The sequence below is a fragment of the Palaemon carinicauda genome, chromosome 14 (assembly GCF_036898095.1).
Source record: "Palaemon carinicauda isolate YSFRI2023 chromosome 14, ASM3689809v2, whole genome shotgun sequence".
NCBI lineage: Eukaryota > Metazoa > Arthropoda > Malacostraca > Decapoda > Palaemonidae > Palaemon > Palaemon carinicauda.
In genome coordinates, this window is record NC_090738.1 from 123,716,457 (window position 1) to 123,744,082 (window position 27,626).

The 27,626-nt window shown below is 35.6% G+C and overlaps 2 protein-coding genes across 2 annotated transcripts; one reads left to right on the plus strand and one right to left on the minus strand.

Moving 5' to 3' along the window:
* Window positions 1-5,958: 5,958 nt before the first annotated feature.
* LOC137653727 (uncharacterized) lies at window positions 5,959-17,937 on the plus strand. Its single transcript, XM_068387335.1, has 8 exons — window positions 5,959-6,013; window positions 10,083-12,585; window positions 12,948-13,068; window positions 13,277-13,355; window positions 13,961-14,127; window positions 14,678-14,836; window positions 15,391-15,505; window positions 16,090-17,937. Exons 2-8 carry the CDS (start codon window positions 10,114-10,116, stop codon window positions 16,343-16,345), a joined length of 3,369 nt encoding a protein of 1,122 aa, XP_068243436.1. The 5' UTR covers window positions 5,959-6,013; window positions 10,083-10,113; the 3' UTR covers window positions 16,346-17,937.
* Window positions 17,938-18,555: 618 nt separating this feature from the next.
* Window positions 18,556-24,640, minus strand: LOC137653728 (mRNA decay activator protein ZFP36L2-B-like). The gene is made up of 3 exons (XM_068387336.1): window positions 24,544-24,640; window positions 20,843-21,088; window positions 18,556-20,441 (listed from the first exon to the last, which is right to left on the minus strand). Exons 1-3 carry the CDS (start codon window positions 24,552-24,554, stop codon window positions 19,655-19,657), a joined length of 1,044 nt encoding a protein of 347 aa, XP_068243437.1. The 5' UTR covers window positions 24,555-24,640; the 3' UTR covers window positions 18,556-19,654.
* Between the last annotated feature and the right edge of the window lie 2,986 nt (window positions 24,641-27,626).

Here is a 27,626-nt window from a genome sequence, read left to right on the forward strand (position 1 = left end):
GATTATTAGATATTATCTGGCATCAAAACAGCGAAGGCCAGTAATGCCGGAAGGTAAAATTATTAACTAGGAGGACATGGGTGGAAGGCCTCCAAAATATTTCATACCACTGCCTTCATTATTTTAATACAAATATTTTTGTGGGACAATTTCGTTCAAGGGAAACGTCGTTAGAAATATCAGACATTTTGAAAAAAAAATTAATCTCCTGCAATCTTTACACAAACTAAATTAATGAACATCAGTTGCAAAAAGCTATAACTGGCTACTTACGCTACACAAAACCATTCCATTTCAACTTAACGCCATTTTAAGAGATATTTTTCCTTCCAAAATCCTGTTGGAGCCCTTGGGCTTATAGCGTCTTGTTTTTCCAACTATGGTTGTAGCTTAGATAGTATTAATAATAATGATAATGACAAAATAGATGAGTTAAAATGCTATATTGGGAAAGTCCCATTATGAAATTTAGTTACTATAGTCCATTTCTTTTATCGAGGCAGATTTACAGACTCGCAGCGGTGCCCTTTTAGCTCGGAAAATTTTCCTAATCGCTGATTGGTTAGAATTATCTCGTCCAACCAATCAGCGATCAGGAAACTTTTCCGAGCTAAAAGGGCACCGCTGCGAGTCGGTGCAAATCTGCATCGCTAAAAGAAATTGACTATAGTTCACCCGAATATACTCAAAGCCTGAGTCATGTCTATCAGTTTCTTACCGCATGACATCTAAATGCCCAATTTTAGTGCAAGTTAAAATGTAAACCTGATAATTCAAAGAGCAAGCCTTAAGAAACCCCCTTACATGACGATGAGAAAAACTAAATTTCAAATCGGTCTATTTTAAGTGTAATGATTGTATAATATTTTTCCCTTTTCAATTTTAAATAAACCAAAACTCCTTCTCCAGCGTCAATACATATTAAGACTTCAAATAAAGTTCTAATAGATTCATAACAATCAATTACCACACACGGACAAACGCAACATTAAAGAAACACCCTGTAGTACAGTATACTCAAAATGAGTATACAATTATCACCCGAGATTTAGAAAATCTTACCTGTTCCTACATGAATCTTTTGAATTGTGAATTTGGACTGTGAATTTTAACTGCTGTAGGGCAAGAGAGGACATCAATATGAAAGAATAATAAAAAGGAATGAAGGTAAGTAAGTGGTTAAAACTTCAAGTAATGCCTACAGTGAGCCTCGTGGGATGCACCGACTACATAACCCCTACAGAAACGATCATAATTATATGAAATCCAGCGCCCTCCCCCTTCCTCCATCTTCCTTGGGGGGGGGGTTGGATGCAATTAGCTAAATATTTACTCGAACTGCCAAATTGATAATTATGATTAAAATGACCAAAAACCTTACTACCTAGCATTACTGCAAATCGTATACCGTCCCATTAACTACTTATTGACCTTCCAGCAATAGATTAACTTCTAGAACAGCAACTGGAATTGCACAAAAACCTAGACATGAACATATAACTTAAGACTTAATCTTATCTATGGTATTCCATCTGATTCTTAACTACATCCAACTATCAATTATAAAAACCTGCCAATATCAATCTGAATTAACCTTCGATTTAGTCGTTTCGTCTGCAAACAGGTCACCTCTCCCTCCCCCATCATAAAACCTATTTGATTCTGTCTAATGATATGGAGTTAATGGTAGATGACCTGAAGGGCGGGCGAATGTACCAAGAGCTTAAAGAGGAGACTATGAATAGAGAATTGTGTAGGGCGACTAATCCATGAAAAGAGCTACATTATTGTTGTAGTTGTAGTAGTAGTAGTAGTAGTAGACTGATAAAATCAAACTTCTCAGGTGGAAAGAATTTTACTTTACTGTTTACGATTTCATTATCTGGTCCCATAAGACAAGTCACACACTAAAGTGGTAAAAGACGTAGTCGGCGTCACAATTCGTTACGACTGAATAGTTAAAATTTTGAATACAATCACATTTAACTGCTGAAAAACAGTCACTAATTTGCGTTATAATACAATCGGCACCATTAATTAATTCTAAGTTACCGTGAACAGGAGGAGTAATATCTAATGAAAGTTAATGTTCACAAAAGAAATACTTAAAATCTATAGTACTTATTAGAAAGTATGATCTCCAATGCACTATGGACTTCACATAAAAGACATAATTAGTCAGCAAGTTCAGTTAAGAAATAAATTACTCTATCACACCAAGAAATACTGTGACAAAACACCTTATGTTAAGGCCTTCCAGAACTTGATAATTTAGTTTCCTAAATGTTTCGATAACGTGGATTTAACAATTAACGTGGAATACGCCGTGTGATACCAAATACTTAAGAATGTATAAGGAAAACAGAACTTCCATTAAAAAAAAAAAAAAAAAAAAAAAAAAAAAAAAAAAAAAAAAAAAAAAAAAAAAAAAAAAAAAAAAAAAACATTAAAACTCCTTACCTAGCTTCGATAACTTTTCAAGATTCCAAATGATTTTCCAACAGACTTTCAACCATCAATTACCAAACAAAGACATCGCAACGTCAAGGAACCACCCTTTAGTGTATGTATGTTTGTATATATATAAATATAAATATATATATATATATATATATATATATATATATACAGTATATATATAGTATATATATAGTATATATACATATATATAATGTATATGTATACATATATATAATTTATATATATATATATATACATATACATATATATACATATACATATACATATATATATACATATACATATACATATACATATACATACATATGCATATATATACATACATGCATATATATATATATACATATACATATATATACATATACATACATATATAAAATATATACATATATAAAATATATACATATATAAAATACATACATACATACATACATATATATATACATATATATATACATATATTACTATTTTTTTATCATTATTACCCAGGCCCATTTATACGACAAATCACCTGAGACTAAGATGATTTTAAGAACGATCTATTGGATTGTGAATTTGGGCTACATGGCCTGTATTGCGTAAAGGGTTTCCCTGTATGATAGGATAATAAAAACAGTTAAGTCTTATCACGTCTCACAAAAAGTGAAAAATCTCAGCCCAAATAAGGAGCAAGGAACTTTTTACTTTACATTTGGAAAATAAAATTACGAAATAATCTTACAGAATTATCTATGTAATTCAAAATGAACAGCTGTTAAACTTAAAAGTTCATTTCAATACCACCTCTGTAAAGTGCGAAAAATGAAATAATTCAGAGCTTACACAAAGTTAAAGATCGAATCATAAAATGATAAAGTCGATTAACCGATTAGTGGCACAGTCAATTCACCTTTCCCAGTTTCCTTTATCCTATATTAGCAACAAAAGCATCTGATTTTCAAAGCATCTACAAGAGCACTACGTAAATTTAAATATCAACCTTCCCAATTTTACAGGAATAATAGCCTAATTTGCCAGGAATGGCATTCTCCTTGATTAGTATATATACATCTTTCTTTTTACAAAATTTTAAAATTAAGTGTGTCAGTCAGTGAGCGTTATTTATAAATACGAGTTTGGGAATCCAAAACTTTCCGTGCGGTTTCCGACCACCATACCACAAACTAGAGATTTAAAATTGGACGATTCTGCTTTAAAATTTATATGAAATACATAAAATATCATCTAAGTGTGTTATAAGAGCAAGATAAAAAAAACTAGTTAGCACATTAATCTCCGATGGCGTAGGCTAGTCGTCCACAGCTGATATGAAACGATATGAAGTTGAAATATAGCATCAATAATTTATATATCTATTACAGTAACACTTCTAGCACTAGGGCTTGCGTACCACCAATTTATTTAAAAAAACGATTTTGAACAAATAATGAAATTTCCTTGCTTAATTCTAAAATAACTAAATGTCAGATATGAAATTAAAATCTCACCTTGGAATCATCACCATCCTCCTCCGACAGGTATATTCATTGCCTGTAATTATCGTTGCATTGTTAATACAGCGTCTCAACGGTCGTTAATATAGATATTTTGATATAATTTATCTCAGATGACAGTCCTTCAATGTGTCTATGTGGTTTGTTGAACACATTCTGCAAAAATGTTGACCATTTAAAAACAAAATCTACAAAAACTCTTCGAATACACACGAGTCTTGGCCTGGCTCACTCGTCCTTCGTCCACGTTTCCAGCAACACTGGAATCGTCAATTCCTGAAATTCCAGGCAAGGACCCTCCAGCCACAACCAACTTTTTCAGCAGTATTACGTCACAAATGTGGTGACATCTGTTGGCTGCGGAACTAACTATGAAAACATTGAATTCAAGAAAATTTTGTTGAAAGCAGTGTAAAAATATATTTTTTCAAGTAATTGATTTTACAATACACTAAATAAACGTAACTTGGATGGAGCAAAAGTATACTACCAAATATTTTCACCTTTCCAACTTATTATTGAGTTGTCCTAAATATAAATTATATTATTCTATAGACTTAGCTGCTAATTCATTGACCTCGTTTACGTGGTGAAATCGATGTAACATATATATATATATATATATATATATATATATATATATATATATATATATATATATATATATATATATATATATATGATAAATTTTGCACATTTTTACGTGTTTTTCATATTCAAATAAGCCATATTTATATATATATATATATATATATATATATATATATATATATATATATATATATATATATATATATATATATATATATACACATATATGTGTATGTATGTATACTGGATATATTTCTAAGAAGCTTGAATCTTGAAGTAACGCATTGTTTAACTATACGAATAAAGTATATCAAGTTTTGGACATTAATGTCAAGAGAGAAGTTGAAGTTTCAAAATTTCCTATTTTCATTAAACTTTGTTCGATGGGGCGCAGCCAAGAGGTTAATCCACAATTCCTGATAGTGTTCTTGAAAGCTAAACATGGAACAATGCTAGATTATATAACTTATGTTGTCTGTTCAAATTATTTTGGCTTGTTTAAGAATTATCAATCAGAATGATGAGATAATATACCTTTGATATTTCATAAAAAAATGGGTTGAATATAATCTAGGGATGATATTATTTTCCTGTTGAATAGACTTTCTATCTGAAATTAATATATTACACATTTCGAAAGTGAGAAATTTCCCAGAGTGTCACAATTCGTTGAGCGAAGAGGAATTTCCCAAATACCTAATAAAAACGTCACACTTCGGTTTAAGGTATGAGTCTAGAGAGGTCCAAAATCGTGGTAACACCAACCACAACCCCGTTTTAAAGCCTTCACCTTCTTTTATTTGTCGATTTCAATTGAATGCTTTGGTATCTAAATCAGTAATATCAATGAAAAAGAAACGAAATCGCTCAGTGGAAATTAGAATGTATTCGAATATCCTAAACTTGTCCATCTACAAATATGAGAAGAAACGGAAGCAATATTTCGTGGAAACATTATCTTTAACTATCCATAATAAGTTACTTGCAATGTATAAGTATACAGTAAAGTATAAAAGAACAATAACAAAACACGGACCTAAGGCCGCTGGCCAGACTGCTCCCATTCATTTCCGTTTCTTAAGAAACTGGAGTTCGTTCAGCCCCGAAAAGTTACCAGATATTTAATTTTTCTTATTTTATTTACTTCTTTAACCTACAATCCAGTATTATAGCGATGATCAGCTAATCTAGTTTGATATTTCTGAAATACTATTAATACAAAATATCTCTATACATTAAAAACAACAGGTTATATATAAAAAAGGAAAAAATGCAAGGCACAACAATGATGAGGTCAGCAATGACGTCATGCAAAGTAGGCGGGGCTTAACGAATGCTCGTCCTGTGATGTATAAAGAAAATCTTGCTCGCGAACTCAGTCAGTTTTATAGGAAATACCAAGTGCTGTTAATAAGGAAGAGTATCAGTTATTAATCGACAGAACAGTGGTAAGTATGGTTTGATTAGATTGTGGATCTCTCTCTCTCTCTCTCTCTCTCTCTCTCTCTCTCTCTCTCTCTCTCTCTCTCTCTCTCTCTCTCTCTCTCTCTCTCTAGGTTTTATATATATATATATATATATATATATATATATATATATATATATATATATATATATATATATATATGTGTGTGTGTGTGTGTGTGTGTATGCACGTATATATATATATATATATATATATATATATATATATATATATATATATATATATATATATATATATATATATATATATATATACATACAGTATATGTGTGTATACATGTGTGTATGTATATATATACATATATATATATATATATATATATATATATATATATATATATATATATATATATATATATATATATTGCCGTGTGTGTGAGCTTGGATTTTCGTCTTGTTTAATAATAATGCACATACACCAACATCCCCGATAATAATAATAATAATAATAATAATAATAATAATATAAGCCTGACCCATAAGAACCAATCAGCAGGAACGTGGATTATCGCAATGAAAATAATACATTCGTGCACCTGTCAATTTCCGGTTGACGTACGGGTTACTTTCACCGAACTGCGATGACGTCACGTGACCTTCCAGAGTGACATTGAAACTGGTCATAGTAGTCTTATTAGCCAATTGGTGTCTAGGAAAACCACTTAAGACCCTGAGATCTTTTCCTAGTCTCAGTGCCACCCTCGCGGTCAGTGTAAGTGATCGCCCACGAGATAGACTCCTTCAGTGTACTACTACGAACAGAGACTGGAGCGTTTATAAGTTTTGCGCGCGAACTGTGACCAAAGAAGTACTGGGCTACTGGGTTCGATTCCCGACCAAGATAGGACTGCTAAACCAGGGTATGTTGAAAAAAAAATTGAATTTTGTACTTGGTAGGTAATAGACCGTAGTTGGTTTTGTTCATTAACCAAAAAGAAAACAAATCGGAAACTACAGATTAGTAAAATACTCTGGAACCACAATAATAATAATACATTCATACATATACCAAAGCACTTCCCCATTTTTTTTTTTTGGGGGGGGGGTGGTAGCCGACATCAAACAAATGAAACAAAAAAGGGGACCTCTCCTCTCTACGTTCCTCCCAGCCTGACAAGGGACTCAACCGAGTTCGGCTGGTACTGCTAGGGTGCCACAGCCCACCCTCCCCCGTTATCCACCACAGATGAAGCTTCATAACGCTGAATCCCCTACTGCTGCTACCTTCGCGGTCATCCAAGGCACCGGAGGAAGCAACAGGGCCTACCAGAACTGCGTCACAATCGCTCACCATTCATTCCTATTTCCAGCACGCTCTCTTGCCTCTCTCACATCTATCCCCGTATTACCCAGAGCTTCCTTCACTCCATCCATCCACCCAAACCTTGGCCTTCCTCTTGTACTTCTCCCATCAACTCTTGCATTCATCACCTTCTTTAGCAGACAGCCATTTTCCATTCTCTCAACATGGCCAAACCACCTCAACACATTCATATCCACTCTAGCTGCTAACTCATTTCTTACACCCGTTCTCACTCTCACCACTTCGTTCCTAACCCTATCTACTCGAGATACACCAGCCATACTCCTTAGACATTTCATCTCAAACACATTCAATTTCTGTCTCTCCGTCACTTTCATTCCCCACAACTCTGATCCATACATCACAGTTGGTACAATCACTTTCTCATACAGAACTCTCTTTACATTCATGTCCAACCCTCTATTTTTTACTACTCCCTTAACTACCCCCCAACACTTTGCATCCTTCTTTCACTCTCTGGAGACAGGGTTTTGAATGTTATCCCAGAAAAACAAAATCGAACTGCAGATTAATAAGATAATTTAGAGCCACCTTCCCTAAAGGGGGAAATAATAATAATAATAATAATAATAATAATAATAATAATAATAATAAGGGAGGCAGGGTTTTGTACATTATTCCAGAGAGAGAAAAAAAGAAACTGCATAGTAATATAATACTTCGGAACCGAAATACGAATTATTATTATTATTATTATCACTACTACTACTACTACTACTACTACTACTACTACTACTATTCCATGTCCTTCTAGAAATGTCGATATAACAGAAGGAATTGTTGTGGCTATAACTCTAAATAAAAAATGCAAAAAAAAAAAAAAAAAAAAAAAAAAAAAAAAAAAAACAATTTGAGTCATCGGTGATCGTATCCTTGGGATGCCATGTCTCATGGTAAAAACATTAAATCGCCGGTGGCATCAGAGCCTATAGAGGCTTCCGAATTATCTGCGGTGAATTACCGTTACGTAAACTGCAAGCATTTTTATACTCCTTATGATTTTACTGATCCATTTTTTTTTTTTTTTTTTGATGCACAATTAATTCAAATCTTTTAAAAATAATTTATGTATTAATTCACAGTATTTTTTTCGGTTGTATCTAGAAATGTTACTGGTAAATAGATATATAATATATAAAGAACATTATAGATTATATAGGAGATATTTATTTTAATGTTACCCTTCTTAATATCCTTTATTTTTCCTTGTTTCCTTTCCTCACTGGACTATTTTCCCTGTTGGAGCCCCCGGGCTTATAGCATCTTGCTTTTCCAACTAGGGTTTTAGCTTAGGAGGTAGTAGTAGTAATAATAATAATAATAATAACTTGCAGTTTTTATCACATGTATGTAACCTACTAATATCTTTCATATCAGTGTAGGAGATAACAGAACAACCATGCAAATGACGATACAAGAACCAGATTTGGCACACTTGGTCTTAAAGTCATACTAACCGAATCTGGCTGATTGGCCAATTGAAAATCCAAGATGGCGGCCATTTTTCAAGATGGCCGACAAATTAGCATGTTATTATTTTTACATGCTGTCATTCCTTTTGGAATAGGAAATTGCTGCAAGCTCAAGGACCCGCAGGCGAAGCATGCTAGTGTGGAAGAGAAATAAAGAGTAATATGTAGAAAAAAAAAATAGTAAAATAAAGCAAATTAAGATGAAAAAAACATATCAAACAAATAAGTAACAGATGAATTATCCAACTGATTACGACACGCTATAAAAAAAAAATTACGATGCCTAACAGATATAAGTGCAAAGGAGAGGAGTAAAAAATAATAGAAAATGGAGAGAATATAGAAATGGCTTCAGGGAAGGTCAAATTATACTTCCTCCTCAAGTTGGCCTAACTTCGCAGTTGCATAAAGTAATAAAAGCTATTCCGATCAGTTGCAACGTCCACGGCTTAGGTTTCATATAACTTTAAACTTATAATGTTTTTACATGGAGTATTCATCAAAAAATTATGATTAATTACCCGAAACATATCTTTTAACCCATAAAAACCGTCTTAAAAGACCAAGGTTTTTTTTTTTTTTTTTTTTTTTCAGCATCGTGTACTGTAGGTCTGGACTCCAATGCATATTGAGAAATTCTATTAGTTTCGTTTATAACCTTTCTAAAGTGGATATTCTTACATTAAATATCGTTACTTTTAAATGTTTTGAACAGATTCAGGCCTATTTTCCAGAGAGAGAGAGAGAGAGAGAGAGAGAGAGAGAGAGAGAGAGAGAGAGAGAGAGAGAGAGAGAGAGAGAGAGAGAGAGAACTTTCTTAAATTATATAGTTGCAAAGAGTTGGAAAACATTAGGTCAGTCAATGGGCTTGCTTTACTATCTCTCAGAGAGAGAGAGAGAGAGAGAGAGAGAGAGAGAGAGAGAGAGAGAGAGAGAGATTGGATCTATAAGAACTCTATGTAGAACTTACCTATGTATATACTTTTTATTTTATTTTAATTGTTCATTACTACTCTTGTACTTTATTTCCTTTCTTCACTGGGCTATTTACTCTGTTGGAGCCCTTGGGCTTATAGCATCCTATTTTTTCAACTAGGGTTGTAGCTTTACTAATAATAATAATAATTATAATAATAATAATAATAATAATAATAATAATAATAATAATAATGAACATCCATTGCATCAATATGAAATAAAAACCTAATATCCGACCCTTGATTTTCTCATTCACAGATACTTAGATGTTGACCGGACACCAGGAATCATGAAATTGAAATATATATTGTTTGTCTGCCTCTTCGCTAATGCTTGGGCGACAAGCACTTGCATCCATTCCCCACAGAAGAGGAATAGCAGCTTTGAATTACCAAGTGAGAATGTATCCGCGAGTATGCTAACACATGATGCGGAAGTTGAAGTTCACATTTCGTCTGTATTAAATGAAACTGGGAGTGAAGAGGAGTCTGTCTTGAATAACGAAGCATCTAAGTATGAACAAGATCTGAGTGACATCGCAAGCCATATGACTCACGGAAATAATAAGTCTGGTGATAAACGTTCTTTCGTCTCTAATGACCATGGCAGTCCCGTTAACAAATTCCAAAGTTCCTTTCAGGGTCGAAAAGCAGAAGAAATATCCATAAAATCTAGTGGCACTTCGACAATTCCGTTAGCATCTTTAACGGCGAGTAAAGAAACAAATATTCAAAACATCAAAGCAGGAATTGCTCCAATTCCTGATATGGACTTAAACCAGGAAGCGTCTGAGACTGACATTCCCGTAAGAAAGTGCTGCGAGGAAAATGAATTTTACAGCATTCAGAGCCAGCAATGTGAACCTGCCGGGGGGAACTCCAGCTTCCTTACCACTGTTGCGAATATGTTTGTTGAAGAAGGCACACGTTCTAAGCTGAACACCATCCCGGGGATTATAAGTAAATGTCTAAATTCAGGAAGTCCTCCTCAGGTAACAGAGGTGAGCCAATTCAGTCACACCCTACTCCCAACTGGTGTCATAAAGGACAGTTATTCGCCGGCAGTTTATAATCATAATCAATACTGTTTGGAAGTAGCTTCTTTCTCTCGTGATAACCTTGAGGGTGCTCCAGTTGTTATAGCTTATTGTTTACCAAAAGAACAAAATAGCCTCAGTTCCTCTCTGAAAGAAACGGTTGTAAGGAAATGTTGCACAAACAATGAGCATTTCAACACCCTCACCTATAAGTGTGAGCCTGGTACGAGTGGAAGCATCTTCCAGTCATATGTAGAAAATGTACACAGTAACTTAGATTCTAGTTTAGGCTTTATCCATGGCCAGATAAAATGGTGTCCAAGAACAGAGAGTTTCCCAAAAATAAGGAAGATAGATCATAGCACCCATGCTATCTCGCCTAACGGACATTTGATAGACCTCATGTCTAGTACAGCGTACGATCATAAAAATTACTGTGTAGAATTGGCAATGGGTTCATCTGGAGATCTTGAAACTTCCGATTTTGTAGCTGCTTACTGTCCAATAGATAATACTCAAGTACCAATAAGAAAATGCTGTAACCTGAATCAGTACCTTGACAATCAAACACAAACATGCAAAGACCGTGGAAGGGACATGAGTAATTACAATAATCTGATTCTTGACTTTTTTCACAGAGACCCTCCAGCCACTAAAATTTTAGTGGGTAAGCTGAAGTGTGAATCTAACATGATGAAAAGATCAACTGCAAATGAAATGTATTTGGATAAAACAGGGCAGCTTTGTGACCATTCGAGTGGGAATTGTTACCCATCTTCGTCATACTGCATAGAACACTTTGGAAGCAGACTAAGCTCAGAGCTGGAAAGCAGGGCTTTCTTCTGCCCCTCAAACTCTTTCAGGAAGTGCTGTAAGCCTGATGAAGTACTATCTGATACTGGCTGTGTAAAACCAGGGCGTTATTACACAGAGTCATCCAGGCTAAGTCAACTTAAAGAGCTTTTGTTGCCAAAAACTGGATTTCCAATGGCAGATGATCTAAGATGTGAGGCAATCTCTGTAAGTTCTTCAGAGAGCGATCTCCACTGGTGGGTCAATAAGCACGGGGCTCTTTCATTAAGAACTACTCATGGAGAGATCACAACAGAACAATACTGTGTAGATGACTTTGAAGGTAAAGGAATGGCTAAAGAGACCGTTGTAATGCTTTGCCGCAGTGAGATGCAACAACTATTACCTAGGGCAATAAGTAACTCTTTGACCAGTTCCAGTTCTATCGGAAAGTGCTGTCCAAATGGTCAACATTTAAAGGAAGATTTCTCTTGCGTTGAAAACACTTTACAAACAAATCTCACAAATAAGACAGAATTTGTAACAGCTAATGTTACAGATATGACATTCACTTCTTTTCCTATTTGTCAACAAGGGTCATCTTACCACATCTATATGCTCGGCCAGAGAGAAAATGATGACTTTGCAGACTTGACTGCCACAAATATAATGAAGATTGTTTACAAAGATCGTGGTTGTATATCTTATCAACACATTTTGAAGAACAGTGAATACTGCCTCGATGACTACTTCACAGGAAGTGACATGGACGCCATTGTTGCTGTGTGTCCTGCTCAGTGGAAAGAATCTACCACTTCTCCGAATAGATACAAAATCCTTCTTGCCCTGTCTAGTATTTCCTGCATCTCACTAATAGTTACTGCAGTGTTTATCTTTACGAGAGCCAAAAGACCACAAGAAACTTTGAATAAGGTAAGTCGCTATTCAACATATATCATAATCTATTGTGACCATTCAAAATTGTTTGAAATAACATTCAGTATAATAAAAATCTTACAGACTTTTTATTAAGAAACAAATGACCTCAATCTGGGCCTCGTAAAATATTTTACTTTAATTGCTCATTGCTTCGCTTGTAACTTATTTATTTCCTTTCACCACTGGGCTATTTTCCCTGTTGGAGTCACGTTTTTACCTTCTCCAACTTCGTTGCGAAGGTTATGTATTTGTTTGTATGTCTGTCTGCGCTTGTGATTCGCAGAGCTCAAAACCTATTTGACCAAATCTCATGAATCTAAAATAATACTCAATGAAATCTTACTCCATGTCCACAGGCTCAAAAACTCTCCATATCAATCCAGCTGGGTTTCGTGTTTTCCAACCTATTGGCATTTCTACTCTTGGCTGTAGGAACGCAAACATCTTTTGACTTTGGTCCGCTTTGTTACACTTATGGTGAGTAGATGAAGCTTACCTTTGTTGCGTAGGCCTATGAGTGTTTGTTTTTAACAGCTAGTTAGTATGTCCAATATGCGAGTGTGTGTATATTTCTCACTCTTCATACTTTCTTTGATGAACTTTATAATTCAGACATGTTTTTAAGTCATGAAAATTGTCATTCAAGTTCCCATAGACTTAGTTCAATATCATCATCTTTCCACAGCTTCTTTACTGATGTTCTTCCTCCTTTCTGCCTTCATGTGGAACACGTCCATCTGTCTAGAATCTCTCCTTCACAAGATGTAAGTTCTAGATGTAAACAAGTCCTCTTTTACTCTATATATTTACCCATTTCTGTCTTTAACTTTGTTACGCAAATCAGTGCGAATAGATAATTTGAAGTTTTTTATAGTTTATATATGAAAGATCAATATAACGCTGTTACTGTTCTTAAAATATTCTGTTTTGTTTGTTACTTCTCCCGTAGTTTATTTATTTCCTCGTTGGGCTATTTTTTTTTCTGCTGGAGCCCTTAGGCTTATAGCATCCTGCTTTTCCAACTAGGGTTGTAGCTTAGCTAATAATAATAATAATAATAATAATAATAATAATAATAATTATTGTTCAAGACCTAATTCCCTGGAGGCAGAAGAAAGTTGGCATAGAAAGGTGGAGTAGACGGTGTCATACCTTGCACGCATACCATGAACAGTATACCTCGATGATGTAACTTTAGCATAGTAGTTAAATAGTCAATGATTATACAATAGCCAAGTTAAATAGTCAATGATTATACAATAGCCAAGTTAAATAGTCAATGATTATACAATAGCCAAGCAGTTCCATAGATATCGGCCCATACACCAAGAGAAATCACTTAAGAACTTCCAATCCTTTTCTCTTTCAGGAGATTTGAGATTCCCGAGAACATAAAGTACTTCTGCCACGCGTTGTGGGCTTGGGGCGTGCCAGGTGCCATCACAGCAATTGCCTTGACCCTTGACCTCAACAGAGATGCTTTGCCTTGTTCGACTGTCACGCCAAAGTTCGGCGTCTATCAGTGTTTCTTTTCGGGTAAGTATATTCGATTCTATGATACATTGGTAGACTTAGTACAAGTATGTTTATATTTATATATATATATATATATATATATATATATATATATATATATATATATATATATATATATATATATATATGTATGTATGTATGTATGTATGTGTGTGTGTGTGTGTGTGTACTCCAGATCTGATTTCGAGATAAACATTTTGAATCTCTCAGCATGTGTGTGTGTGTGTGTGTGTGTGTGTGTGTGTGTGTGTGTGTACTCCAGATCTGATTTCGAGATAAACATTTTGAATCTCTCATCATATGTGTGTGTGAGTATGTGTACTTCAGCGCTGATTTCAAGATAAACATTTTGAATCTTGCATCAATATTTCTTATAGAATCTTTGTCTTATATACTTCTATAAGTTTCTACAGCATTTAGCCACGAATAATAATCTTTCTATACTGCACTGGCCATAGTTAACAGAAGTCCATTTTAATCAAACTAAACAAAATCATTACGAATTATTCTGCATCTCAACATTGAATTGAATAAATAATCGCCTTTTCAGACCGAACAGCAAAACTACTATACCTGTATTTGCCGATGTTCGTCTCCGTCTGCGCCAACGTTGTGCTGCTGCTCCTGACGAAGTACACGAACAAGAAGGTAGTGAGGAGGCTCTCGAACAAACTCAGAAGTCAGTCTAGCGTCGGATTGGCCGAAGATGGTTAGTTACCTGCAACGGTTTAAAACATTATACTTAAACTTTGTAATTGTTTATTAATACATTCATTGCTTTATTTTCTTAAAAGATTTATTTTCCTTTTTTTGGAGACATAGTAGTCCAAAAAAAGGAAAATATATGCCTTTTTTCGAGAAAATACCTACAGCAACTTAATAAAAATTTCAGCTTAAATCTCATCATTATACAAATTCTTTTGATAGTAATATTGATAATTAAATGCCTTTAAAATGCCAACTTATAAGTGATAACGTTGGAAATTTGGCAGTTAGCCTATGACCCAAGGTCAATATTTTGACAAGAAAATCACTAACCTCAAGAAAATTAGGCAAGAAATGGATTGATGGTGATAAGATTATGCTATAAAATGGAATATATGGTCAAACGATGCAAAGTTTAAAGAGAATGAACAAAATTTCATAAACCTAAAATCCTAATTTGGGAATTTACAAAAGAAAAAAAAATCTTTCTCTACTCCAGGATTCAAACTTAGGTTAAGCGAAGTCCAATATAAGTTACCTTTTCTTCTTCCTTTACAGTTCCAGACGAGATAGAGCAAGAGAAAGTAGAGGATGGAAATAGGCCTAGGCCTATCAACCAGCCATCTCTCCAGTTTGACAACGAATATCTGGGAATCGGAGCGAAAGAAAACATGTAAATATAACCATCTATCATTGTACCTGCATAATTTTGTTACATTTAGTCATCAAGATCCTGATAATTTCCCATTTATTTCACCCGTTTCCATATCCCATCCATTTAGGTATTTTCTAGTGATTCGATTTTCTGATAATTTCCCACCATTAATTTTACCCATTTCCATCTCCCATTCGCTTGGCTATTCACATATTTTCTAGTGATTCAGTTTTAAGACAATTTCCCATCATTAATTTCCCCCCCCCCCTTTCCATATCCCAATTATTTAGTATTCACATATGTTCTAGTGATTCAATTTTTCTGATAATTTCCCACCATTAATTTTACCCATTTCCATCTCCCATATTATATGTTGATTCAGTTTTCTGCGAACTTCCCACCATTATTTTATCCATTTCCATCTCCCATTCGCTTGGCTATTCACAGATTTTCTAGTGATTCAGTTTTATGACAATTTCCCACCATTAATTTCTCCCCCTTTCCATATCCCAATCATTTAGTATTCACATATGTTCAGTGATTCAGTTTTCTGATAATTTCACCCATTCACTTAACTAATCACTTACCTTCCTCTCCTTCAGGTTGACAAAGTACTTCAAACTCATCACGTGGTCAGGTGTCCTCTGGGTTTTCGAATTCGTAAACTTCCTGTTATCAGACCCTGAGGAACTTACAGATTCGTGGTACAACTACTTGTGGTACATCCCAAGTTCCATCAACGCCCTCAGGGGCACAGCACTCTTCCTGGTCATGGTGGTACTAATGCCACAGTACCGGCCGGGCATGAGAAGTTTATACCAGCGCGTTTGCTCTCGGTTTTCATGTGGGAGCTCTTAACGGGAGGCCAAAGATATCCCTATATTAAGGGATCGTTTGCCTGATGCGCCCTCTTCAATGTCTTCTATCAAAGGCATCCTCTGCTACCAAACCTCTTCTGTTCAGATCATCCTTCACCTGATGTCGCCAGTCCACCTCCTCTCAATCTTCTAACAGGTTCCAACCTAACGTTCATCTTCAACACGAGGCTTACTGAGAGAGAGAGAGAGAGAGAGAGAGAGAGAGAGAGAGAGAGAGAGACTCAAGTTTGCTTATGAGTCTATGTGGGAGAGCATTCTGATTTGGGGGATTTCGATGTTGATGAAGCCTTTCACCTTATTTATTTATTTAAGAATTGTGGGCAATATAGCACGGTGCCGGGAGTACAATCTGTAATGGGTGCAACCGTTGGTAAAACCGGACAATTGGTCTATGAAGTTAAAGTTGAAAACGGTTGGATAGCAAGATGCACGCAGGAACATTTCAACTTAATGATCCTCACCTTGCCATTGCCATACAAGTGGGAAAAGATGCAAAGAAAATCCTCACCTTGCCATTCTATAGGCTAAATCACATTCGCCCGCATTGCATGCATTAGGCTTAACGAATCTTTAACTACAACATTCAAGATACTAATCAAATGCATGTTTAATTTGCCATTTACTTCTTTATTATTCAACTTTGTAACAATGTAGGATGATTCTTGTAAGTCCCATTCATCGGTATACACTTACAAGTTTTCTCAGGTTACCGAACCTGCTTTGGACATCTTTGCCTCCACCGTACTAAAAAATCTTATGTCCAAGAAATACGCAGTGAATTAGTCAGAATTTTGCTTTATTTTCTTACCCTAGTTGTAACGTCAAACGATTTAGTGGCGAATAACTCAGCCACTCTTCAATTCAGTTGTAAGGACCAAGATATACTGTACACATACCTAGACTGGTAAGGACATGAGGCTTCCTACACACATCACTAGACTCAACTATTAGTGTCAGAGTTTAACCGACGGAGCTGTTCACTTTGCACCGTCACAATAAAGTAATGGTTCTAAAAAGTTTGCCAATAAATCGTTCTTCTAAAGCTTTTAGCATTCATTCCTTCAAGTTAATAAAACTACCATAGATTCTTTGAAGCAGTTTGTGGGTTTTCCTTATGCTGTTAATCCTCTGGTTCTCAGAAAGTCTTAGTTAAGCCCAGGACCCACTTTGAATGATTAAGCCCTACCAAAGTTGATTACTACCATTTCGCAATTTATTGTTTCATTCTCTGGAATGAGAATTAAAATGTGCTGGTACTAAGAAAAAAATAGTAATCTAGCAAGAAAAACTCTAGTCTAAGAAGGATGATTAATAATGACCCTGAGTCTACATAAAATTTTGCGGGGCTGCTCAAGATCAGTCATTTCTACATGGCTCTACTTCAGACATACTATAGTTATGTATTTCAAGTATTTATGTACATTACAGATTTTCTACACAATTTACTTAATAAAACTTGCCGACAATATGCTTTTTCTGTCCCTTAAGATGTTAATAATAGCAACTATTCAGTAAAGTATTAACAATGCTATCAATATCGCTAGTTAATTTGGTAAAAAAAAAAAAAAAAAACTTTCATTTAGTTGAGCATTAAATTCTCTAGCAACGAAGGACCAAGTTTGCGGAATATAAGACCAAGTGCCCACATGAGTTTATGGTCACTAGCACCAATTTTGCAATAAACTTACCCGACACAGGCTCACTCCAGCAAAACTTCCTTTTTCACCATTTATGTCCGTGAGCATCCCATTTTTAAAAGTAAATTGTCCGCTAAGAAACAATCATTGAAAAGTTCGGCACTTAGGTCAGGTCTTTGGCAAAATATTCAGCATATTGCACTATTTATGAGACCAAACTCGTTTGAAAATATACCAAATAAAAATAGAAGTTTAATTTCAGATCCTTACCTTAGATATCCAGTACGGAAATTTCCAGGAGTCAATAATGGTGAATTATTATGAAAGCTCAAAAAAAAAAAAAAAAAAAAAAAAAGAGGGGGCAAATGCTTGATAAACAATATATCCATTACTTATAGCATTGAGGATGCGGGAAAAATGAGCAAGGATGCTATAGAACGAAGAATATACTATACACTAATTCGTTCATAAAAGCAGGCATCAATAACTCAGGCTGAAACTCCAGCATGTACTTTGAAGGATTTTACTTTATATTACCTATTGAAAAAGTTAATGGTCCCTCTAAATATTTATTTACATCATACAAGACATGTAATTATTTTTCATACAAACCGTTCAATTGCTAATCGTTCTGCATGATATTTCCATGAAATAGCCCTGAGTTATCGAAATAAATTATACAATAAACATATTTAACAGGAATTTTCTTTAAAACTAATTTAGTTTTGCAAGTAATGCTCACAGTAAAAAGTACTTAATAGATAGATTTAAACACATTTTATCACCCCCCCAAAAACATTCAACCCAAAATTCTTGTCCTAAGAGTGAAAAGGTGTTATTGCACATTCGTCCCAATTCACTTAACTTTCCAATAAGTTATCAACATTCCATACATCTTTATTGCAGAAACCCATCATGAATCTCCTTGATCAAATTAAAATATCAATCAATTTGCAAGCCAATAAAGCAAAATTACAAGTACCTTGCATAAATAACTTATAGATACAAAAATTCGCCTATGGGGCACGTCAATTAATATATATGAATTTCAATATAATTCCTTATATGTAATAATTATTTTCAAACAAAAATGGTAAAAAAAAAATTAATTCATTAATATATTCCTTTGACCATCAACCAAATGTTTTATATTTAATTCAACTTGTTATTAAGTAATGTAAATTACTTATCAACTATTCAACATTTTCATTCAAATTATTGCTGCCAATGTATTTTTTTGTAAATGTCTCCAATTACATTTTTTTTTTTTTTTGCAAAATTCTTTGCATCCTTTTAAACAATTACTTCTTTCAAATCCTTAACAGATCTTATTTGGCACTCAACATTTTTTTTTAAACTACATTCAGCCTAGCAGCACGTCATTCAGATGTAACATAAACATCTTAAATCCTGAAAAAAAAAATGGCCAAAAAGTGAATGAAAAAAAATTATACAATATCATTAATAGTAATAAGGAACTGTCACTAGTTATGAGGCAATTAAAATAAGTAATTAAACGTACATTACGAAATCTAATGATGCATTTCATTATGAAATTAACGTCTAGTTCATGCTATTTTCAAACAAGAAAAAAGTGAACCACAGAAATACGATTTGAGTAGACTAGTTCACCTGGTCAAGAACAGATATCTCTAGTTTGAATGATCTAGGGCAGCCTCAGCAACAGCCGTTGCAATACCTGCAGCAGTTTCCTCACGAGGTAAGCGAGGACATTTCAAAGGGGGCTTGTAATTATTGCCTTCCCGTTTGATGGAGGTCTTACGCTCGTTATCCCAAAGGCTTTCCTTAGGAGGTGAATCGTAGAAACTATTGTTAGACATACCGCTGCTGTCTGGTCCCCTGGCGAGGCTCGTGTCCATACTGTCTGATAGCGACATACTGGCATCAGTTAGGCGATCGTGACTGGTGTCCGCGTGACTTTCACTGGTCAAACCCGGCGATGTAAGCAAGGGTGTTTGGCCAAGTTGTCGTAGAAATACAGCAGCTGCTAGTGTTGCGGGATCAGGGGTTGCGCACTGCTGCTTCATAAGTAAAAAGGCTGCGTTGCTCGCTACAGGTAGGTCTTGGGCTAACATATGTTGAAGGTGACGAGGCAGGGGAATGTTTGCACCTTCCTGTTGTGCACCAAACGCCTGTCGCAGATTAGCTAGAAGAACCTGGTTGATAGCTGGCTTGGTGTCCGTTTCTGCATGGACTGCGCCGGAGGCCAGCTCAATCTGACGTTTACGTATCAGATACTCATCTGTCGGAGACAGACCACCAAATTCATCAGGGCTGTGTACAAAATGGCACCGGATGCCATACAGACAGAACCCATATCCATGGAATGCTCGACACATCTCAGTTTTGTACTTGGGGTGGCGACAAACAGCGCGCAATTCTACAAATCCATGAGCGAAGGTGCAATCTGCTCCAAAGCTGTCAAGGGAGAAATTGGAAGAAAACGTTTGAGTGGACGGGTTGTTAATATTAGGACAGAATCAACAACTTATTGGGTCCTGGGATTTTGACCAGTGACACTTTTCTTAATTGTAACATCAATTGCACTGCTTAAAATTCCTGTATAATATTGCAGTTCATTCATTCATAAAAAAAACACATTCATTCCAAATCTATATACTATAAAAATACACATTTAACACCGGTACCACCTAAATCCCCTATGGATTTAGTCAGTCAATGGAAAGAGAAGATGACAGAATGGCTCCCAGTCCCGGGAGATTATTAGCACCCGCTACCGGGGCTAATAATTTCCCCGATTTATAAACAAAGATTGAAGACATCTAATTAAACACAGACATAAGTTCAACAATCCTCACCGACAAATCCCGGTCTCCTCAAAAGCCCTGCACAGCTCTGTCTTGTATCGAAGGTGGACTGTTGGGTTGGAACTTATTCTCATACCGTCATTTCTACTGCTGCTGAGGCTTCTGCCTCTCCGTCCAGGGGATGGTGGGCTCGAAAACTGAAGTCTTCGACGCGCTGGAGGGGTCGTCCTGTGGTTTCTCGAAAACCCATTGTTTGGGTGGGTCGGAAATTTAAAGTTTGAAGGTCTGGGGTAATACCTAAGGGGAAAATGCATTTGCTCATGAAAAACGAATAACCCCACATGACAGGCACCATTAAATATAGCTTAGTCATCAATTCACAATTCCGTTGACCGCAATGTTCATATATAAAAAAAATACTAGAATAGTCCTATAGAAGCGTGCTACACACACTGACACCAAACTGAGTTTTATTCGTTAAATGAGATACCCATAAGTTTAAATAGAGGCCTATACGGGAACATACAAACGGGAATTACAAGTATATCTTCATATAAATTGGAGTAAAAAAGGATAACTATGTGCGTACTGTATGTACGAGAGAGAGAGAGAGAGAGAGAGAGAGAGAGAGAGAGAGAGAGAGAGAGAGAGAGAGAGAGAGAGTTGAAAATGGTAAGAATTGCTTTAAGAAATTTAGGTTATTCAATTTTTTTGAGCACTTCTGATCAATACCAACAGGATTTGGGGTACCGCGTTTATAGCGACAATCTCAGAGACAGTGGCTACAAAGGGGACAAGGCATAGGTCTAGCAACCATAAGATATCTTTGAACCGTTAAGTTATCTTGTCTGAAACCAACCCCTATAAGGATACAATTATATACCTGTAAATAAATAATGGTTTCCACGTGACATCTGACTGCTGAACATTTTATTGAGTTCATGGCTAACTGTTGAAATGATAAGCTATATGTAGAAAAATGAATAAAGGCGTGAAGCTGAAGAATCATAAGAGAGCGATGAAACGAAATTAAGGCAGGCTGTTGACTAATTCAATGAAAATAAGTTGAAAATTCTAAAAACTAAAGTAAATAGCATAGTGTCTTTCATAAAAACCTAAATACATAGAAAGTATATGAAAAAAACGAAGGTAATGGTTTTCTAATATACAGGGCAAGATTAATGTACGAACCAAGACCTACAGGTACAAACACTCGTTCCAGCAACGGTTCAGTAAAATAAAAAATACATTAAGAAAATAACAGGTCGGTGTAGTCAGTCCAGGAAAGGAAATTGTAAAACAAGGATAGGATATATATATATATATATATATATATATATATATATATATATATATGTATGTATATATATATATATATATATATATATATATATGTATGTATATATATATATATATATATATATATATATATATATATATATATATATATATATATATTCCTATACTGTATATATTGGTATCTGAGTGGCATACCTTAAACGGCTGAATTGGTTGTGTATTCAGTATACATAGACCCATCTATCGACACGTGTATGAATAAACGGTTTTCCGTCAACACAGAGGCCACAGCATATTCGTATTTCAATTACTGAATTCTATATTCAGTACACTAGCATATTTTGGAGAGGGTGGCTTCAGATATGAACAGCCTTCCAGTTTCTTAGCACGAAGGGACATTCGGGGTTTATTAACCCCAGTACACGACAATAGCCAACCCATTCTACAGCTCGGTAGACTGGTATAAAGTCGGGAGCGATCCATGGCAATGTGAATGAAGTGCTATACCACTCAGGGAAATAAAATACAGCTGTCACTATCATATCATTTTTGCAACTACTGAACGTGGAAAACACACTGCATCGAAACTTCTACAAGAGTCGCTTGAAACTCACAATGCTCATATGAGAGAGAGAGAGAGAGAGAGAGAGAGAGAGAGAGAGAGAGAGAGAGAGAGAGAGAGAGAGAGAGAGAGAGAGGGGGGGGGGGAAGCAGGAAGTAAGAACAGCGAATCGGTATTCAAAATTCTAAAATGAATCTGCAAGATTCCAGGTAAATGTAACTAGAATGCTTCAAGAGCACATGAAGAAAAACATTTATAAAATGAGAAAAAATCTATAAAATATGAGAAAAACATCTATAAAACATGAAAAAAAATCTAAAAACTGAGAAAATAGCGAAGTTATATTCACCGTGCAACCGTTTACGTGCAGGCTACCATACATGACTAGTATGGAGTACGAAAATAAAAGCTTATAGTACGAAAGATTTCGCATAATGGCAATGCTAAATGAAAAATTGACGACATAAAAGGGAATTTAGCCCTTCAAACATTGAATTTTGACGCAGATTTAATCCCCGAGGATGTTTCAAGAACATACCCGGTATGTAGCCTATATTTCTTCTGGTTATTGCAACGGATTGCATGCAACGTTTAGCTTTGTCATTGAATTGCAACGGATTGCATGCAACATTTAGCTTTGTCATTGAATTGCAACGGATTGCATGCAACGTTTAGCTTTGTCATTGAATTGCAACGGATTGCATGCAACATTTAGCTTTGTCATTGAATTGCAACGGATTGCATGCAACGTTTAGCTTTGTCATTGAATTGCAACGGATTGCATGCAACATTTAGCTTTGTCATTGAATTGCAACGGATTGCATGCAACGTTTAGCTTTGTCATTAAATTGCAACGGATTGCATGCAACGTTCAGCTTTGTCATTGAATTGCAACGGATTGCATGCAACGTTTAGCTTTGTCATTGAATTACAACGGATTGCATGTAACGTTTAACTTTGTCATTGAATTTCAACGGATTGCATGCAACGTTTACCTTTGACATTGAATTGCAACGGATTGCATGCAACGTTTACCTTTGACATTGAATTGCAACGGATTGCATGCAACGTTTAGCTTTGTCATTGAATTTCAACGGATTGCATGCAACGTTTAGTTTTGTCATTGAATTGCAACGGATTGCATGCAACGTTTAGCTTTGTCATTGAATTGCAACGGATTGCATGCAACGTTTAACTTTGTCATTGAATTTCAACGGATTGCATGCAACGTTTAGTTTTGTCATTGAATTGCAACGGATTGCATGCAACGTTTAGCTTTGTCATTGAATTGCAACGGATTGCATGCAACGTTTAACTTTGTCATTGAATTGCAACGGATTGCATGCAACGTTTAACTTTGTCATTGCATACCAATCACTTCGACTACCAGTAATTAAACACGATCTTACGTTACCAGTAGGCCTACCATATGATTGGAGATATTAGCTACCAATATTCCAATCACAGCCTAGTCTTTGATAGCCATTTCATGTAACTGTAAGCATTTTTAAGCCCATCGAGATGAACTTTTACCTTTCTTTGCCCTAGCCTAGGGTAGTCTACGCTTCCACTAGGCCTATGCCTGATCCCATACACAGCCTTAACTGCAAAGCTTAATCTAATAACCGACGTTTTTATTTTCTTCTTTTGTATAAAATCCAATGGATATAATACGTATGGCAGCAAATAAATAATAAATTTATTAAATTCGTAGGTAATCCACGAGCCTTCAGTATATCAAACCATGGTTATCCGGCACTATTCGGGCATTAATCACTCATGTATGTGGATTTCAATCCACATTTCAATCTTAAATGTCTCTTACATTTACGTAAATGAACATAGCAGAAAGGATAAAGCAAAATAACTCTTGAACGAGAGGAACACTAACCTGGTATCCATAAGGAACAAATAGATCTTCTCCGCGTAACTGATCAGTGACAACTGAGGGGATGCTCAACTTCAAACTGAGTTTTCCCGCCAAAATTCGTTTCTCGATTACTTCTTAACTTTTATGATAGAAACGTTGCTTATAATTGATATTTACGGCATATGTCTAAAGATTATATTTATATAATCGCTGCTTTAGATAAAATAGTATTAGAACCCAGTATCAGTTTATGGAAATATTAATATTATTTTTTTCATTCTAGTATGAATGTGTTACATGACATCGGGCGAGATAGCCGAACCTTGATTTTTTTTCACAATTTCTATTTTGGTTTACTTTCTTTCCATGTAATGTCACCATCGATAATGTAACGTAACGATTATTTACATTACGTCAATTATTTTTTTAATTCCAGTTGGGTATTCTGCTTTTTGAATTTACAAGGGTGGTAGCTGTTGGCACTTATAAAATTAAATGTTGGCAATGAAACAACGAACGTTAACAAATACAGATACCATGAGCCAAGTAAATTAGGAAATGGGGATAGGAAATGTTAGCTCGAATTTCACACATTCCTTAGATGGAGGAAGCGAGTGGATGAATGGGAATACGGAACTTGAGTGACAATTCCAAAACCATTTGCAGAGTACCCGTTAGCATAGGCCTATAATCGGTACGGTTGCTTATATGAACTAAAATGGTCCACAGTAAAGTTTTAAAGGTCACTCGTGATTGACAGGAGCAAGGGACAGGACATTGCCCTGTAGACTGACCTTCTTTGTCTGCATCTTTTCCCACCTATATGTGGGGTCGATGTTTCTGGCCAGCGTTCTCCATCTACCTCTGCCCCACACTTCATCACCGGTTAATCCCTTTGATCGAAGGTCATCCTTGATACAGTCCATACACCTTCGCTTTAGTCTCCCTCTCCTTCTCGTTCCCTGTACCTCCATTTCCATTACTCTCCTCCCAATATACTGTTCATCTCTTCTCGTGACATGACCATACCACCTCAGTCTACTTTCTTGGATCTTATATGATAGTTTTCTAACTCCTGTGGTATCCCTAATTACCTCATTCCGTAACTTATCTCTTCTTGCCACCCCACACATCCATCTCAACATTCTCATCTCTGCCACATCCAGTTTCTTCTCTTCTGTCATCTTTCTTGCCCACGTCTCCGCTCCATACATCATTGCCGGTCTCACAACTGTCCTGTGTACTTTACCTTTCAACTGACCATAATTATATATATATATATATATATATATATATATATATATATATATATATATATATATATATATGATCAGTGCCTAAGCCATCTCTCTATCAAGCTAGAACCAGGGAGCGCCAAGCAATGGCGGCTGGTGACAGACCTATAGGCTCCCCCGAACCCCCATCCCTAGCTCACAAGGATGAAGAGGTTACAGACGCTGCTACAAACTATGGAGCTTGGACAGGTCTCGAACTCCCATCGAACAGATTGCCAGGCAGGGACGTTTCCAATGGACACCTTATCTATCCTATTACGTTCCCAGAATCCCATTGCACACAGAACACCCCTGTGCAACATGCTATCCTGAAGTAAGGCCTGCTTCTCGTTCTTGAACAGAACAATTGTACAGGTATCCTTAATCCACTATTACTGATTCGTCTCTCTCTCTCTCTCTCTCTCTCTCTCTCTCTCTCTCTCTCTCCACAACATCCGACTAGCAACCAGGGACATACACTTCAGTCAACAAAGTAAAAAGAGGGATACTTTATGTTTAAAAAATATGTCAAGGTAGGGGGGGGTGGAGTTTTCGAAATCAAAGACAGTAAAAAGAAATAGTTTAGCAAGTTGTTAATATAAGGAAGTAAATTTCACTCCCCAAAATAAAGAAATATCTATTATAATAGTTTATTTATCTTTGGAGATTTCAACAGTTTGGTGGACGATGCATCAAATCATGATGCAACTGCCTTTAATGAACTACTGGAAATATATTAATTGGTTAAAAATGCTGATTGTGCAAAACGTTGGACTTAATTTCAAGTGATGGAGTGAATATGTTATCAGATATTAATGTGGATGAGATCTACACTATTTCACTAGTGGACAAATTTATAAATTTCAAATTGCCGTTACAAAAAAAAAAAAAAAAAAAAAATACTGCTAAAGAAGATAAGCTTTAAGAATAAATAGATTTTCTTTTCATATGTGTTTATTGATGAAGTTGCTATGAAAATAGATGTTATCAATATTCCCTATGATCATGGCAACCCACGATCAATATAGTCAATTTCTTTTAGCGATGCAGATTTGCACCGACTCGCAGCGGTGCCCTTTTAGCTCGGAAAAGTTTCCTGATCGCTGATTGGTTGGACGAGATCATTCTAACCAATTAGCGATCAGGAAACTTTTCCGAACTAAAAGGGCACCGCTGCGAGTCGGTGCAAATCTGCCTCGATAAAAGAAATGGACTATAGGCTTTTTTAATGCCTTGATTGCCTTATAACTGCATAAAATGGAGCGAATACAACACAATATGATAGCATTTGCCCATAGATTTAGTAGATTTGAGATGAAAGCCCCCAGAAGAATATTGGGAGTGAAATGGCAGGACAGGATTAGAAACTATAAGAGATTACTCGAGTGCCATATGTGGATGAGATCATGGTGAGGGGTAGATGGAGATTGTTTGGGCATGCTCTTCGTACTCCACAAGAGAGATTAGTTCATCAAACTTTCAATTGGGCTCCACAAGGTACTAGGAGAGTTGGAAGACCTAGGCCTACGTGGCCGAGGAATATGAAGCGCGAAGTAGATGATGAATGGAGAAGTATTGATTTAAAAGCTCAAAATAGAAACGACTGGCGAAATCTATTATTATTATTATTATTATTATTATTATTATTATTATTATTATTATTATTATTATTATTATTATTATTACTGGCTAAGCTAAAACCCTAGTTGGATAAGCAGAATGCTATAAGCCGAAGAATCTTTGCGTCAATAGGCGTAGGAGGAGATGATGATGATGATGATCGATGGAAAAGAATATAATTGTTAAGGGCAGATTTTCTTGGTTCAATTG

What these genes read in the sequence shown, in the direction of transcription:
- LOC137653728 (XM_068387336.1), bottom strand. An exon ending in GAGGAGACCGGGATTTGTCG is followed by an intron (nt 20,442 to 20,842) that starts GTGAGGATTGTT and finishes CTCCCTTGACAG; the next exon opens with CTTTGGAGCAGATTGCACCT.
- LOC137653727 (XM_068387335.1), top strand. Translation starts at nt 10,114, where the DNA reads ATGAAATTGAAATATATATTGTTTGTCTGCCTCTTCGCTAATGCTTGG. An exon ending in TCCGCTTTGTTACACTTATG is followed by an intron (nt 13,069 to 13,276) that starts GTGAGTAGATGA and finishes ATCTTTCCACAG; the next exon opens with CTTCTTTACTGATGTTCTTC. An exon ending in CTATCAGTGTTTCTTTTCGG is followed by an intron (nt 14,128 to 14,677) that starts GTAAGTATATTC and finishes TCGCCTTTTCAG; the next exon opens with ACCGAACAGCAAAACTACTA.